General features: G+C 42.7%; 1 protein-coding gene across 6 annotated transcripts in view; it reads left to right on the plus strand.

Moving 5' to 3' along the window:
- LOC139549305 (protein c-ets-1-B) overlaps positions 1 to 8,397 on the plus strand; it is a 40,541-nt gene extending 32,144 nt beyond the window's left edge. For all 6 annotated transcript variants that reach the window (XM_071359616.1, XM_071359612.1, XM_071359613.1 and 3 more), the window contains 2 exons: positions 4,764 to 4,882; positions 5,162 to 8,397. In XM_071359616.1, coding sequence (XP_071215717.1) covers positions 4,764 to 4,882; positions 5,162 to 5,377 — 335 coding nt within the window. In that variant the 3' untranslated portion in view covers positions 5,378 to 8,397. The remainder of the gene's footprint in view (positions 1 to 4,763; positions 4,883 to 5,161) is intronic.
- The last annotated feature ends 8,374 nt before the right edge of the window (positions 8,398 to 16,771 follow it).

The following is a 16,771-nucleotide window of genomic DNA, read 5'->3' on the forward strand; positions in this document are numbered from 1 at the left end:
CATGTGGTCTTTCCGTAAGGGAGTGGAATTCTCCATGTTTCAAAGTAGAGCTCATATACAGTATATATACAGTGCATTCAGAAAGTATTCAGACCCCTTGACCGTTTCCACATTTTGTTACGTTACAGCCTTATTCTAAAATTGATAAAATTGTTTTTTCCCCTCATGACTCTACACACAATAACCCATAATGACAAAGCGAGAATAGGTTTTTAGAAATTCTTGCGCATTTATTACAAATTGTGTTTTTACAACTTGATTGGAGTCCACCTGTGGTAAATTCAATTGATTGGACATGATTTGGAAAGGCTGTCTATATAAGGTCCCACAGTTGACAGTGCATGTCAGAGCAAAAACCAAGCCATGAGGTCGAAGAGCTCCGAGACAGGATTGTGTCGAGGCACAGATCTGGGGAAGGGTACCAAAACATTTCTGCAGCATTGAAGGTCCCCAAGAACACAGTGGTCTCCATCATTCTTAAATGGAAGACGTTTGGAACCACCAAGACTTCCTAGAGCTGGCTGCCCGGGCCAACCTGAGCAATTAGGGGAGAATGGCATTGCTTAGAGAGGTGACCAAGAAGCCGATGGTCACTCTAACAGAGCTCCAGTGTTCCTCTGTGGAGATGGGAGAACCTTCCAGAAGAACAACCATCTCTGCAGTACTCCACCAATCAGGCCTTTATAATAGAATGGCCAGACAGAAGCCACTCCTCAGTAAAAGGCACAAGACAGCCTGCTTGGTGTTTGTCAAAAGGCACATAAAGGACTCTCAGACCATGAGAAACAAGATTCTCTGGTCTGATGAAACCAAGATTGAACTCTTTGGCCTGAATGCCAAGCGTCACGTCTGGAGGAAACCTGGCACCATCCCTATGGTGAAGCATGGTGGTGGCAGCATCATGCTGTGGGGATGTTTTTCAGCAGCAGGGACTGGGAGACTAGTCAGTACCGAGGAAAAGAGCAAAGTACAGAGAGATCCTTGATGAAATCCTGTTCCAGAGCGCTCTGGAATTCAGATTGGGGCGAAGGTTCCCCTTCCAACAGGACAATGACGCTAAGCACACAGCAAAGACAACACAGGAGTGGCTTCGGGACAAGTCTCTGAATGTCCTTGAGTGGCCCAGCCAGAGCCCGGACTTGAACCCAATCAAACATCTCTGGAGAGACCTGAAAATAGCTGTGCTGCAACACTCCCCATCCAACCTAACAGAGCTTGAGAGGATCTGCAGAGAAGAATAGGAAAAACTCCCCAAATACAGGTGTGCCAAGCTTGTAGCGTAACACCCAAAAAGAATCGAGGCTGTAATCGCTGCCAAAGGCGCTTCAACAAAGTACTGATTAAAGGTACTCAATTCTTATGTAAATGTCATATTTCAGTTTTTTTTTTTGTAATACGTTTGCAAAAAATCTAAAAACCTGTGTTTGCTTGGTGGTATTGTGTGTAGACTGATGATGAAAAACAACGATTTCATCCATTTTAGAATAAGGCTGTAAAGTAACAAAATGTGGAAGAAGTCTAGGAGTCTGAATACTTTCCTAATGCACTGTACATCTATGGAGACTGAGAAGCAATTTAAGGGGAAACAGTCTCTCAATAACTTTAATGCCCTAGAAAGACTAGTCCTTTGGGGACTTTCTCCCCTCTGTATTAAATTGCAGTCACAAGGTCACTAGTAGGGAAGAAGGGAAATGCCAGAACACACACTGTACGTCACTGACAACGTATACTTCAGATTGCTTAAAGCATTGCCTACAATTGGCATCTCAAGGTCATTTTTGATCTGCAAGGTTGTCTGTACTAATCAATTATGTAAATTACCTAATTCATGCATTAATCTTTTGATGATAATTGTATACTTACAGAGACGTACATTAGATGTAAATTAGAAATGTAAGATAAAGTGAAAGATAGATATAAACAATTGGCATGCCCTCATTGAAGTCTTTGACATTAGTAATATAATGCCAGCTTGTGGTAAAGATGTAGAATCTTAATTTGATCCACCCTGTTGAAGGAGAACTTTCCTGCAATGGTTTTAAAAGGCTTCTGAAGTTTGTAATTTCCACTTAGAAATTTCAGACTTGATTTTCCCTTATGAAAAATGTATCATCCCCCTACAAAAATGTCCATTAATTCTAATCCACATAATAATTCACATTTCCTGTTGCTGCAGGATTATTTTCCTGCTGTAGCAAACTGGCTCAAATTAAGATCCTACATCTGTAGGCTATTTGCTGCATGTCATCATGCATGCACGCATTTCTGCAAAGTAATTCACTTCCCTATGTGTACAATGATGTAGCATTAGATACAAAGCTACCGTAGACTCATGTTCAGAGGCTAATGCATGTTCACATATTTTCATTGGAGTCAGAATACTTTCTCAGAGCTTTTAGTCATGCAGAACTAAAGAGAAGAAAAGAAACATGAGACTTCAATATGCTTATGTCTAGCTGGCAACAACCATTGTTATTAACTGTTATCACCCTGTATCCTGTACTGCAGCCAAGAGAAAGACCACCCCATTATGCCCCCAAGCAACAAATGCATTTTCTTACTATGTGAAAAATAGAGAGAATCTGCCAAAAAAGAGTAAGACGTGTATGTAGTATCTCAAATAGCTGTTGATGAAAACGTGTTTTGGCTTCCTGTCCCAGTAGCTGTGCACTGACAGGCACACACACGGTTCTCTGTCACACACAGTGATGAGTTGGTGTGATAAAGAAGGTGTGAGATAAGTGAGGCTCAGTCAGTCGTCAACTCAGAGGTTGACTGTGTTTCTCATCACCAATCACACTTCTGTCAGCTCTTGGGATGCAGCAGGCAGTCAGCCACAGTGCCTTGGACAATTACAGCCTACTCTCTCTCTCTCTCTCTCTCTCTCTCTCTCTCTCTCTCTCTCTCTCTCTCTCTCTCTCTCTCTCTCTCTCTCTCTCTCTCTCTCTCTCTCTCTCTCTCTCTCTCTCTCTCTCTCTCTCTCTCTCTCTCTCTCTCTCTCTCTCTCTCTCTCTCTCTCTCTCTCTCTCTCTCTCTCTCTCTCTCTCTCTCTCTCTCTCTCTGTCTCTGTCTCTGTCTCTGTCTCTGTCTCTGTCTCTGTCTCTGTCTCTGTCTCTGTCTCTCTCTCTGTCTCTCTGTCTCTCTGTCCACCCTGCATAGGCTTTACAGATGAGACTGTAGCCTAAGGGCAGATCCTAAACAGTACTATGAATGCCAGCCCCCCACCCTTTCTCCACCGTAGATGTTTTTTCAATGAGGCCCATTGTGCTTGGAGGCTTTTAACATATTTTTGGAGATTTTTTTGGGGGGGTCGCCAACATTTTCGTGTGAGCGCTCGAGGGGGTTGGAAACGGGCACTGTTGTATCATCCTTATGTGGGCCCACTGTTACAGTAGCGGGGTTTTTGGAATGTGACTTGATCTGGAGGATTATTTGCTGAAGTTTGGTGTGTTTTATTATGCAGTATGCCATTTTAGATTCCTAATTGATAATATATGCCTTTACCCCCAATTTCATCACCCCTAGATACTGGCCAGATTTAACCTTGGGACTGTGAAGAATGTATTGTATGGATTTAAACATTTGTCTTTTCACAACTACATCCCTCAAACCCTAAGAAGGTAGTTGGAATTATTTTTGTCCTGACCTGCAGTTAGTTAGATTTGTCTTTGCATTCATGTTCATAACTGAGTGAAGAGGGTAGAAGGCCTGGATTGAAAATGACTTATTTTGCTTTCAAGTGTTCAACCCACAGTCCCATTTCTCTGAAAGCTTTGGTTTGTGTTGTATAAGGGTGCGTTTATGAGCCAGTTCTGGGAGGTAACAGCTCTGCTCGGCTACAGCTTTGCTAAGCAGCCAGTGCATAGGCAGGTGTGATTTGAATTGAGTGGGGTTTTCTGTCTGTACAGAAAACCACAAGATCAAAGAGTACGGAAGCTTTGTTTTTCACTTCTGCTACTCTTTTTCTTGTCAACACACATGTAATAACCCCAGCAGTTCTGGTTGTCACATTTAGGCCATTTGTTAAGTCTACAAATTACAGTATATATTTTTTTATTCAAATTGTAGGTAATTGTATTAAACTGCTTTTATAGTATATTGCATTATCAGTGCATACCTGAACATTACAGAAGGCAACAACATTTATTTACCAATTAGATTAAATGTAATGTTTCTAATGGCTGATCTCTGGGAGTCTACACCACACACACACACACACACACACACACACACACACACACACACACACACACACACACACACACACACACACACACACACACACACACACACACACACACACACACACACACACACACACACACACACACACACACACGAAGACCCCCTCTTTTTTTAAACCACAGTGATTTCATTGCCATGGAATTCATACAGTCAGACAAAAATATGCTGTGAACTCCAGCTCCAGATACTGCAGAGGGAAAAGTGTACACAAAGGGATTCATGATGAATGGGACCCTTGTCTGTGAAAACACTGATTTCTCTCCACTATCGTGCCTTGTGCACGTCTGATTTAGAATTGAATATTTGTCTTTTTATAGTAGGAAATGAATGACCCTAAGACGAGTAGTTAATGAGAAGCATGAGGAGAACAGTCAGTCACAGATATGCTGTGTTTGCATGTGGCTGATGATGACATGTTCTGTAATACTGATCTGTATTATACTGAAAACAAGACTCCTCTCTCTCAGTGTTCTAACCTTGTTCTCATCTCTCTCCCTTATCCTGGTTCTGCTCTGCAGGCAGTGGCCCCATCCAGCTGTGGCAGTTTCTGCTGGAGCTTCTGACGGACAAATCCTGTCAGTCCTTCATCAGCTGGACGGGAGACGGCTGGGAGTTCAAGCTGTCCGACCCTGACGAGGTGAGAGGTCATGACCCCCCCCCACCACTGACCTTACATGGCATGGGGGCCCAAAACAGTTAGACAGATGAGGTTGATGTCTTTTTAATGTGAGGCCAACAACACTGTAATTTGCCTCACTTAGACTTAGAGGTATCAGGTACATTTAGCTACATTAAATATTGATCCATGTCAAGAGAAGACATGTACACGATAACACTGTATTGTGAGGTTAGTGCAGAGCTTTGTCTCAAGTTTGATACACAGTGTAACAGGGTGCCTTTTCCCTCTGTGACTCAGGTGGCTCGGAGGTGGGGGAAGAGGAAAAACAAGCCCAAGATGAACTACGAAAAGCTGAGCCGAGGCCTGCGCTACTACTACGACAAGAACATCATCCACAAGACATCAGGGAAGCGCTACGTCTACCGCTTTGTCTGTGACTTAAAAAGCCTGCTGGGATACACCCCCGAGGAGCTCCACGCCATGCTGGACGTCAAGCCTGATGTGGACGAGTGAAAACAGAGGGATGAGAGAAGAGAAGAAGAAGAGGAGAGTAAAGGAGCTGAGGGGACTGGGGCTCAGAGATTGATATTTACCGTCCGGTTAAAGGGGGCGTCCATTTTGAGACCAAACATGTTCATTCTTAACACCTAAACTGTGGTCTGTATCATTTTGAGCTGTTGTCAAACGATGTTCAGAAAGGAAGCACTATGCCAAATGTGCAAATTCATAATTTGTTGCATTTGAGATAGATACAGGTATTACTTAGTAACTCAAGGCACATGGAAAGCTATCAATTAGAATAGAGTGGCCATTTAGCCTAAGTAGGACAAAAAACTGTCATTGAGGAAGAGGGCCAAGAGACAGTGAAGGATTCATTTTAGGGAAGGACATTGCATGGATGGAGAGTTCCTTCTATGGAATTTGTTGCCAAATTAAAAATGGAAAGTAGTGGAAGTAGGTCACTGTCTCTATGCCACTGCACACAATAGACATTGGGTAGAGTTCTCAGCTTGGACCAAAAAAGTATTTTTATTTTTTACTGTTGTTTCAGAAGCATAATGTTTGTGCCAGTATTATCGTTGAGATTGTACTGTTGAGTCTCAGTCCGACCAGGGTTCCCCCGTTTAGTTTTTTTTATGCTGATGAAGCTATTCTGAAACTAAACATTGCACCGTTTAAGGCTAAGTTAGTCCTGTCTCCTCTCTGCGAAAGCCCAATAACTGAAACATGCTGATTTGGTTATACAGACGACACTAGACACTGGCTTTTTTACTCATTTTCATAGGTTGGGTGGAGAGTAACTTACTCATACCAAGAGCAGTTGATAGACAACTGAAAGTAACCGTTGCTTTAAAACTGACGCTTTCACCTTTGCACATTTGCCGCTTCACTATAGAAATATACTGTCTGCCACCAGGACTTTGCAGATTGCATACATTACTGTCCTGCCACCAGTAATAAAAGTCCTTAGACACCCTTTCTGTGGTGAGTTTTGAAAGTATTTGGACATAAAAGAGACAAACGTGCTCAATCTGTATATTAAGTGGTTTTCCATGCCCCATTTTAGCATTGTTTTAGACGAGAACAAAGAAGGAGGGACCTGTTGTCGACAGATTGAATTGCGAGCCATGTACATGAGGGATTGGTTTTGTCGGAAAGCTTAGGAATGTAGAGTATACTGTATTTTTGTGTGTTATGTGGTGTTCTCTGAATGAAGGGAAGCTGCCATAGATAGGTAAGGTATATCGAGGATGCATTATGGTAGTAGGATGAAAAGATAAGGGTTCGAAGCGAGGAGTATAAACTTTGGATGACTGTTTGAATAAGAGGAGTGGGTGGTTTTGGGAGGGAAGCGTGGAGTTGTGAAGTTAAAGAGAATGATCATCATTATGGCATGAGGATGAGATTAATGCTTGTGCCGCTGCACAGCTTGGAGGCTTTTGTTAACTGAAGTGTTTGTATTGATGCTCCCTTTCACCACTTTCGGAGGAGGTAGAGATCTATAGAAAACAGGACTACCATAAACAGTTGGGCTAAAGGACTACTTGGAGAGATGTGGCATTATATGCTATTTTCTTACCATGCTTTGTACATGCTTTTCTATTGTTTCTAAGACAGAAGGACATCCTATTCAGTATATGGAATCGATAAATGAAATTATATGCCCTGAATACTGTATGTACTTGTGCGGCTTGTTCCCACTGTTCCCACTGGTTGTCGTCAGTGGGAACATGACTGTACGCAGGCATTAGGGGAAAAGCCGAAGTCAAGAAATATCATCTTAAAATACAAATGTTATTGTTTACAGTGGCTGAATGTTACCCATATTGATGAAAATAGGTTTTGAAATGTCTATTTGTACAGATTGTATTTCATAACGCTTTATTAAGACCCAGATTAAACAAATAAGCAAGAGACAAAGCAGGAATAATAACCAAATCCATGTGAGGTCTAGGCGATAGATAGGGCTTTGGGTATGTCCACCATCTTGGAGGACAGGGACCGTTATTCCCTCACGTTCAAAGTGTTGTTTCTGCTTTGATCTTTTGATTTGTTGGAAAGCACTCAGCGTTAGGACTCAGCGAAGAGATTTGGCTGGACTGACTGTAGTTCCCCCTTGAGATTATAGGAAAGCGATATCTTTCCATATTAGTTACGTTTTAGTTGGGCAACTGACCACAGAGTTGGTACTTCAAGTGTCAGTCAGCATAAACACACACACACACACACACATGTAATTGTGTAGAGAAGATTGAATTCTCTTGAACAAATCAATACACCCAATCTCTGTGGTTCCGTCCTTTATGCACGCTACATTTCCAGGATTCACATCACTGTTTGATTATTACTGTTCAAATGTTTTTACTTCAAAGAATGTTTTTTTTATGTTAGGACAACTGTTCAGATATTTAAATATATGCTTAACTTGTTGTTGACGATGCCTTCCAGCTCCAAGCCAGTCACCATTTTGAGTAGATCAGAATATAATATCTTTGTCTGTTTAAATGGAACATATACTGTGTCTGTTTGGACTTCAAAGTCAAGTTTGTTTCAGTAAATGTCATATACGTTAAGTTGTAGACACAAGTATTGCACAGCTATTTCTAAATGGACTAAATACATACATACACAGATACCTTAACATATTACCATATCTCAAACTGATCCATTAGGAAACCTGTTTTGTTATGGATGGTGTTGTTTTTTGTATATTTTATAGTGTTTCTGTATTTTTGTTAATGAGATACTTTTTATGTATTTAGTTCACAAACATTTGAATATTTTTCAATAATTTATATTTTATAAAAGAAAAAGACACAGACAGCTGGTGCTTTCATGGGAAATAAAGGTAGCACAGGAAAAATGTAGCGATTTTCTTTCGATATAGAGAATAGACCTTTCTGTTAAAGAAAAAGGCTGATGCTGGCCCATCATTGATTTCTGCTGGAAAGTTTTATAAACTGAAGCTTCTATTTCTTAATGTACTTTAAAAAAAATTGTCATAAAAAATATATGTGAACAAATATTTCATACTTTTGTGTGTATTGTGTGGTTATTTCTTCTGATATTACCAGAGCAAAAAAGGCTTTAGAAACATTACATCTATACTGTAACTTACAGTACATTGAGCTCTTAACATGAAATGAATCAGAAATTGCAGTCTTAGAAATTGCAGTCTTAGTCAGCTCTTTGTAAACACAATAAAAGTAGATACAGAATTTTATCCTGTACACATCATTATCCTCAAAATATTTCTGTGTACTCATTTTAATAACTACCTGGGCATATACTAGGCCTATACATATCACACATTGCATATTAATAACTCACATCCAAAACCTACCTGAGCAAGTCAGTATCTCACTCAACCATGATAACACTTAAGACTGTGTTTACACAGGCAGCCCATTTCTGATCTTTTTCCTACTAATTGGTCTTTTGACCAATAAAATCTGATATTTTCACATCAGATCTTATTCAGAGCTGATCTGATTGGTCAAAAGACTAATTAGTGAAACAAAAGATCAGAATTGGGCTGCCTGTGTAAATGCAGCCGAATACAGTACATCTACAATGTGCAGATTAATAGTATGTGTTGGTCTCAGTTTGGGCCTGGTGGCAGATCCAGGTCCCCTCTGAAAGGCATGCTGGGATGTCGCTTCCACGGCGATGGGTGACGTCAAAGCAGAAGCAGGCACACTGGGCCCATTCATGTGTTTGTAACCATAGGCTCCTAGCAATTCCATTTCAGATAAAAACCATACAGGCCGTGGCCTGCTCCCCAGCCGCTGCCCTGGCCGACACAGCACAGCTGTCTGGCTCCTCTAGAACAGCACACTGGATAAAAGGCCAAGGACCAGTCCCAATACAGACTAGTGTTTTCATCCCACTGTCACAGAATGGTCTCTACCAAACTAAGCTTTATCAGTTATTGGCATAAAGATGAAAAATGTTATATTCCTTTACTGGGATGATAATGTATAATGGCTTGGTATGAGATGTCACATCAGAACAGAGGCTAGACCTTGAAATCCGTACCATATTTCAGACGTTTTGTACATCAAAAACCAAGTAGGAAGATCCTTGCTGAGATGTTCAATAGCGTGCAATATGCTCATGGTTCAAATGAGCTGTAGGGAAGAAGCTTAGGTTAGAACTTTACTATTAAAACTATAGTCTCAGACTCCTTAACAATGGTATAATTTTTACTGGGACTTGGATGCAACATGACTAAAACGTCTCGTACCTGCAACTTTTTATAAATACAGTAGACAGGATGTAGATGCTGACACTCACGCATACACGCATACGAGCACGTACACACAGACACACTGGCTAATTTTCTAATGGACTGGAGGAGCATGTGCAGAGGGTGGCTTAGGTGATGCAGGTGGCTCTTCTAACATTTACGATTCCACCCCGTGGGCCTGTGATCCAGACCAGACACTATAACCAGGCCCCTCGTGCCAAAGAACCCGGAACAAAACCCAACACATCATGATACCATTCACACCTGTTGGTTTCACATCCAAAGAGAGAGAGAGACAAAGCACTCAGATGAGGTGTGGACTTCACATGGTAATTTGTTTGTATCTCACTCAACTCACAGACCCCCAAAACTAAATCACTGCTAAAGAGAGAAAAGAGAGAGAACATAACAGCGGAATAGAAAAGTAAACCGTAGTGCCTGGTGGTGGCACCAAGATGTCAGGAGACGGAGATGTCTGCCTCCCTGTCTGAGACCCCATGTCGCTCACAGCTTACTCCACTCCAGAAATGGAGAGAGACGCATTTGTCAGACTTCAACCCAAATATTTATCTAAAGGCCTCGCTTGCGAAGCTTCATCTGTCTCCTACGCCTAGTCTTTTAAACAGGAGTGAGAAAGGAGGAAGAGGATGAGCATGAGGAGGAGGATAGGGCACACTAAGGTTCAGACTGAGATAGCTGCACTACAGAGGTTGGTGAATTGTGTTGTTCAACACGTTTCAGGATGACATGTTGTTAAGATGAAAAGACTGAGATGCAGGGGAAGAATAGAGTAGGAGGGGGATAGGACCTTTGACTGGCTGTGTGCTGTGTTTACTGCCATTAGATTCTCCTAACCACCGGACCTTACCAGGCAAAACTCCTAGTCCTATTTAGTAAGCACTCTATGTTGTGCAGGCCTATTGCGTAGTTGGTTAAGCAATTTGTCTAGGATGGTAGAACCCATAATACCTCCCTGATCTCTGCCTCTCTCAGTACTTAATCACAGCTCCTCTGTAGGGAGAGAGGGAGAGTGTGACGCAGACAGATACAGCTCACTGCTTCCATTACGCAGAGAAGGCATGAAATATGACCAACATTCCCCTCGGCCCCCCATTGGCAGTAACACAACAGAGTTGGTTCTATTCTGGTCTTATTGTTCTCCATGGTAGAGTTTGCTTGTTTGAGTTAATATGGACCCAGGGTAGGAGTGGTGTCTGGGGAACACATAAACACATTGGTCCATGTCCGTTTCAAGAGACACTATCTTTTCCAACGGTCTGACCCTTCTCATGGTTACTGCTGTGACCAAACATCATTCAGAGACGAAGGATTTACACAATCACCACAGTTGTCAGAGACTGAGTAAACACCCAGAAAATAGTGACACTTTTAAGATGTTTGACATTTACGGAACATTCATGTAATTAACAAACTTGATTGACATACAAAAGAAGACATTGTATTTACTATGACTTCCCACTCCGGGAAAAGGAGGTAGTCAATCTCCTGCTTTTTTTCTTTTCATTCTCATTCATCTGTGTGTATTGTGGTGGAGGAGATGGGTTGACCCACATGTCACTGCAGGTGGAGGACTGTATTATACAGGTTTATGAAGGTCACGGCTGGGGCATCCTCAGCTTGGGCTGCAATTTGCATTTTTATTGCTGTTGTCGCATCCCCAGTTAATATGCCATTGACTCCCAAAGGCACCCCTGGTCCTCGTGGTAGCCCTGCTGAAATGAGAGCCAGTCTTGGGGCTGGTGGACTGCCCGCCCTGCATTCATGAGGGCCTGGGTACCAGGGACCTGGCATTCTGGGCAGGAAATGGAGTGGCTTCACATGGTAATGTGGACTTTCCATTAGTAATGGTGATTGATTTACAACCCAGGCACTACAGTACCTGTCAGATACAGGGCCACACTGAGGGGGGTGGCTTCATTGTGAGGAGGTGAAGGAGTAGATGTGTGTTTGAGGAGTGAGTGGAGTGGTCTTGCCCGGTTAAGGGGAGAGTGTGGAGGGTTGGTGGGGTGAAGGGATGGTCGTGAATGTGTGGAGCCACTCTCCTGCATTGATTACAAAATGTCTTCTCCAGACCACAAGAACAAAGGGGAACGGTAATACGCTATAATTTATTTTCCTGAATAAAGGTCATTTTCAATTTTGGTTCTTAAGAGGCCAATTTATTACTTGACTTGAATACAGACACTGCATTTGATATTTATAGGTCTAGAAGCGTTTCAGTTGGACATACTGTAAGAATGTGATTCCATGCATGTGTTCCTCTGTCTGTACAAGTGGATTGTGTGTGTGTGAGCATGCACGGGTGTTTGTGTGTGTGTGTGTGTGTGTGTTTGTGTGTGTGTGTGTGTGCAGCTGGATTAGAACAGGTTTTGGTCACTGTCCAGTTGTAGGACCGAATGTTTTCACTTCTCTTTTACAGCGGGTCGGCTGGGATTCAACAACTTTCCCAGGACATCTGCTCAGAGCGCCCACGTTAGAGCCCTTGGCCAATCAGACGGCATTGAACGCCCCTCAGACCAGTGTGTGCGTGCTTTGATTGGCAGCTGGAGCCAGGGCCCAGAAAGGGAAGGCCTGAGAATTTTCCGAAACATTTTCATCTCTGCCTTGGTTCTCGCCAACATCTGCTTCCAATCACAGTCAGCGAGTAGCCCCCCCCCCTCCCCCCAGTCTGGCTTTCTTACAAACACACACCAGTCCCATGCTGGCCACCCCCTCAACCCCTGCCACTGCTGCCGCCCACCCCTCAAAGGCCCACAGTCCTCTCTCTTTCTGCTATGGACCCTCCACTCCCTAGCCCTCTCTATTCCCCCTCGCTTGTAATGACTCCTTGCATTACATTCATGATGAGTAAGATTTTTTCCATGGTTAGGATTTGAAAGCTTTCAAATAACCTTCAACAACTGAGGGAAGTGTTAATTGTCTAGCTTTGTCTCAGGTTCATTAAGTCTGTCAGCAAATTAAGTTGATTTCATTACATATGATAAAGTCATTATTACAAATCAAAACAATATTATCTTCTAATGTCCTTGGTAAGAAATATAACTGGCTTGAGAGGAGATGTTTTCCATTGTGGGTGTGAGAGTTGTGGGTGGGTGAAGAGTGAGTGGATCAGATATGAATGTCTTAAATTAAGGTAAAGTGAACACACAGACACTAACACACATGCACACACACAGCTGCATCATGGAACTGCTGCTCTCAGCACCCCACTCCCACCCTCTCCCTGAGAAAACAGTCAACCCTTTTCGTTCTTCACCAAAGCCCCATGGCTTCCACTCTCTGTCTTTTCTCTTTCTTCTTGTACGTAGCTTGCCTTTCCCCCTTTACTAATGCTTTCAACCCCCAGCCCCTCCCCCTTCATTAAACTACTTCAGCCTCATGTGTGGTCAGTTGTAGCTCTTCTTGCGTGACTTTCAACCATGTAGATTGAGTCAATAAACAGTGAAAAACCTGCTTATCATAGCAGGCACTTTCCATACATATTCAGAAATAAGCATGGTGAATCACTGTAGTCTAACAAAAACACACAATCTAAGGAGCTCTTACTGGAGTTCTCAGCGGCATTCGCAGGAGGTTGTCTTACTGTATTACTTCTGCCTCTGAGGCTTCAAGGCTAAACATGGGAAACATGTTTCCTGGAGAGAAAAGTTAGTCAGAGAAAGGTTAAGGATTTTTCCAACTCCCACTAACATGTGCTGTACAACCTGTACTGTGCAGTACATGTGCTGTTGACAAACAATGAATGTCAAATTCTGTACATCAATAAATCAAGGACAATGAACACTGTAGCTGTGATGCCAGTAGTGAACCACAACCTACCATCATTTAGTGAACAGCCACTGATAAAGAGTATAACAAACATGTTAGCTCTAAGGCACAAACACAAGTCATGGGTTTCTAGTGACCTAAGATGTAGATACAGACTGTTCTTGAGCTTCCTTCCCATTGACCTTTGACCCTTAACATCATTGGCTCTCTGGCCTGCTCCTGCTGAAGCTGTTGTGATTTAGTGCCCAGTAGTGCTGACTGCTCTTCCTGGGTAATCCAGGGCCTGGCCTGGACCTGGCCTGGCAGTAAATCTACTGTCTCTGTCTAGGGAGATAGGGTCAAACTGCAGACAGGGTTCTTAGGTTGTATCCTTTGCCTAAGACATTTTCTGGTAAATCGCATTGATTCAACCTAGACTGAATGCAAGTAAAACATTACGAGAGATATTTTAATGGACCGTCTTCTTGCCTGTATTTCCTGCACAGGCACTTGTGAAAGTAGAAGAGTTGAGTAAACCTTAGGTTACCTCTGACTGTGGGAATTGAGGTCTCCTTGGCAGAGAGCAGAGCTGAGGAGGCAGTAGACAGCCAGGTCATGTTTGGTCTATGGTCTCTGGTTACAGTGGTCTCTCACCCCTCCACCTCTCATCACTTCACCAGTCTACTCTCACCGTCCACCAGCCTCTCAGAGGTGGCTGACCAGGATGCAAGAGTGCAAGCGTTGCCATAACCAAAAATAAAAAAAATGGACACAGAACAAGCATGGGTGAATGTGTGTGACTGCAGCCTGTGCTAACTAAGCAGAAGAGGGAGAAAAGGAAAATAAAGTAATATTCAGCACCTGCTATCCCACAATCCTTAGTAACTCATGGGGAATTGGTTACCTGCTTCTTGTCTTAATTCACACTAAGGGCTCTATTCAATCCGTATTGCGGAAATTCTACGCTAAAGCCAAATAAGAATTTAAAGGCATTGTTCCCTCGTTGGCGGAGACGGCATTCATGGTAAATGCTGCATATGTCGGCTCAATCGGAAATGACCTTTACATTTATATTGCAAAATCTGTAACGCTGTAACGATTGTCTGTTGAAGAAGGTGTGGACCAAAGCGCAGCGTGGTAAGTGTTCATGCTTTTATTTCAACTGAACACTCATAACAAAAATAACAAAAATAGAACAACACGAAACAGTCCTGTCAGGTGCAGAAACACAAACCAGAAAATAACTACCCACAAAAACCATGTGGGAAAAAACTACCTAAGTATGGTTCTCAATCAGAGACAACAATAGACAGCTGCCTCTGATTGAGAACCACACCCGGCCAAACAACAAAGAAATACAAAACATAGAAAATGAACATAGAATGCCCACCCAAATCACACCCTGACCAAACTAAAATAGAGACATAAAAAGCTCTCTGCGGTCAGGGCGTGACAAACGCTTCCACAATAGGGATTGAATAGAGCCCTAAGTATCTTTCAATATTTTTAAGGCTGATTAATTATGTTATCAATTTATAATACATCTCTATAGCTACTTTACAAATGGTTCCTCAACTGAAGCTAAAGGACAAACCGGGTGACACTTTAAAATGTAAGCAGTTTAGAAAATAAAATGCAAAATCTTCACAAAGTCTAACTTTGATTTAAAACACTAGAATGTTACAGCAGATATTGTCCTTGTGAGGAATTCAACCCTCCCTCTCTCTTCCAATGGCCACACTGAGTAAAGTAATCTGTGACAACCTTTGGCATCTCAGAGGTTAAAGCTTTGTGGGAAAGGACAAGAGCATTTAGAGTTTGTGTGAAGGCAGACATACACAACATGAATGAACTCACACAACATTAATTAACACATTTTCTTGCAATAACACATTAAAATATATCCTCTCTGCTTTGAGCCATAAACTAGGTGGAAGTCAACTTACACAAGAAAACATTCCTAAATTGATCGGTCTGCTGGCCGGTGGCTTTGCCAGTGGTTAGGGCAGCCAGGCCGGCAGGGGAGAAGGCCACTGGGACTTGGGAGGTGCTCTGAGTGGTTTGCTGCCCATGAGTGGGCATCTAGACGGACAGCTATGAGCCCTAAACTGGCAGAAGATGGTCACAAGCAGAGTTGCATATCATTGCTCTTTGGGGTTGCAGTTGCTAATGGAAATACAATGTTCTTCAAGGGAACTCTCAAGAGCTCCTAAAGGTCAGAGATCATAGTCACTCTTACATTTTCATTTATTTATTTTCTGTATTTAAAATGTCACAACCTTACTGTTGAAATATGGAAACATCTGAAGGAGTTGATAGACAGGTGATTATGGCTAGATAAGGTTTCAGTTTGGCAAGAACATGGAAAGATGGTCTCTTTTCACTGTAGTTCAAAGGTTAACACTGTCTACATTTGGAAACAGAGGTTTCTTGAAGTCATTCCTGGAGTCGTTTGACCCCCAAGCTCTAAAGTTAGTCAGTGGCACATTTTTTGCTTGTTCAGAACACACAACAAAATCATCATCTCCCATGGCTATTTTCAGTGGAAGGCAACATTCCACAAACCCACAGTGTACAATACCTAGAATTAAGCTTGGTAAGTCCCACCACTTCTTTCCAAGGAAGCTGAAATCATGCAATCAACTAAGCCATGTTGCCAGTAGTATTTTTCCACAGAATCGTTCAACATGACTAAGTAGACACATCAGCCCACTCTTACCTCTCTCACTGTCTCAGTGTGATGTCACACGATGGCACTGTCCAAGATGACACTGTCCAACAAGATGACACTGTCCAACAAGATGACACTGTCCAAACTCCCTCTATGACCTAGCAGTGCCTGCATGTACCCCCCCCCCCCCAAGGCACTTAGGCCTACATGCGTGTATCTCACAAAAGCCAGAGAGAGAAAATGGGGGGGGGGGGGGGGGGGGGTGAGGAAAAGTTCCCTGGGCCTGCTTCCCAAGTCTGCATTCCCCAGAATCAGGCAGCAATATAAACAGGGCCCTCCAAGTGACTAAGGCCTAATATAAACCAGAGTCAGGCGTCTGTCTGTGCCAGCTGGGTACCACCCCACTGAGTCAATGAAACTTTAAAAGACAAGAGAGAAAATACAATGTAACACATACCATCAATAGTGAGGGAACGGGAGGGGGAGGGTCGGAAAGCAGTTTTTCACACGCTGCGTAGGAGACAAACTCACCTCAGGTCACCGACTTTCCCATACAAGGATCACAGTGACATATGGACATCGAGTTAGTGTTGTTCATCGACTGGAAGAACAGAACTTCCCATAACTTGTGTGACTGCATGTGTGTCTGTCTGTGTATATTTGTGTTGTTGTGTGTATTATGTCTATGTGTGTGCGTGTGTGTGACTGCCCAAAAGCA

This window comes from Salvelinus alpinus, chromosome 22 (genome assembly GCF_045679555.1).
Source record: "Salvelinus alpinus chromosome 22, SLU_Salpinus.1, whole genome shotgun sequence".
In the NCBI taxonomy this organism is placed as follows: domain Eukaryota; kingdom Metazoa; phylum Chordata; class Actinopteri; order Salmoniformes; family Salmonidae; genus Salvelinus; species Salvelinus alpinus.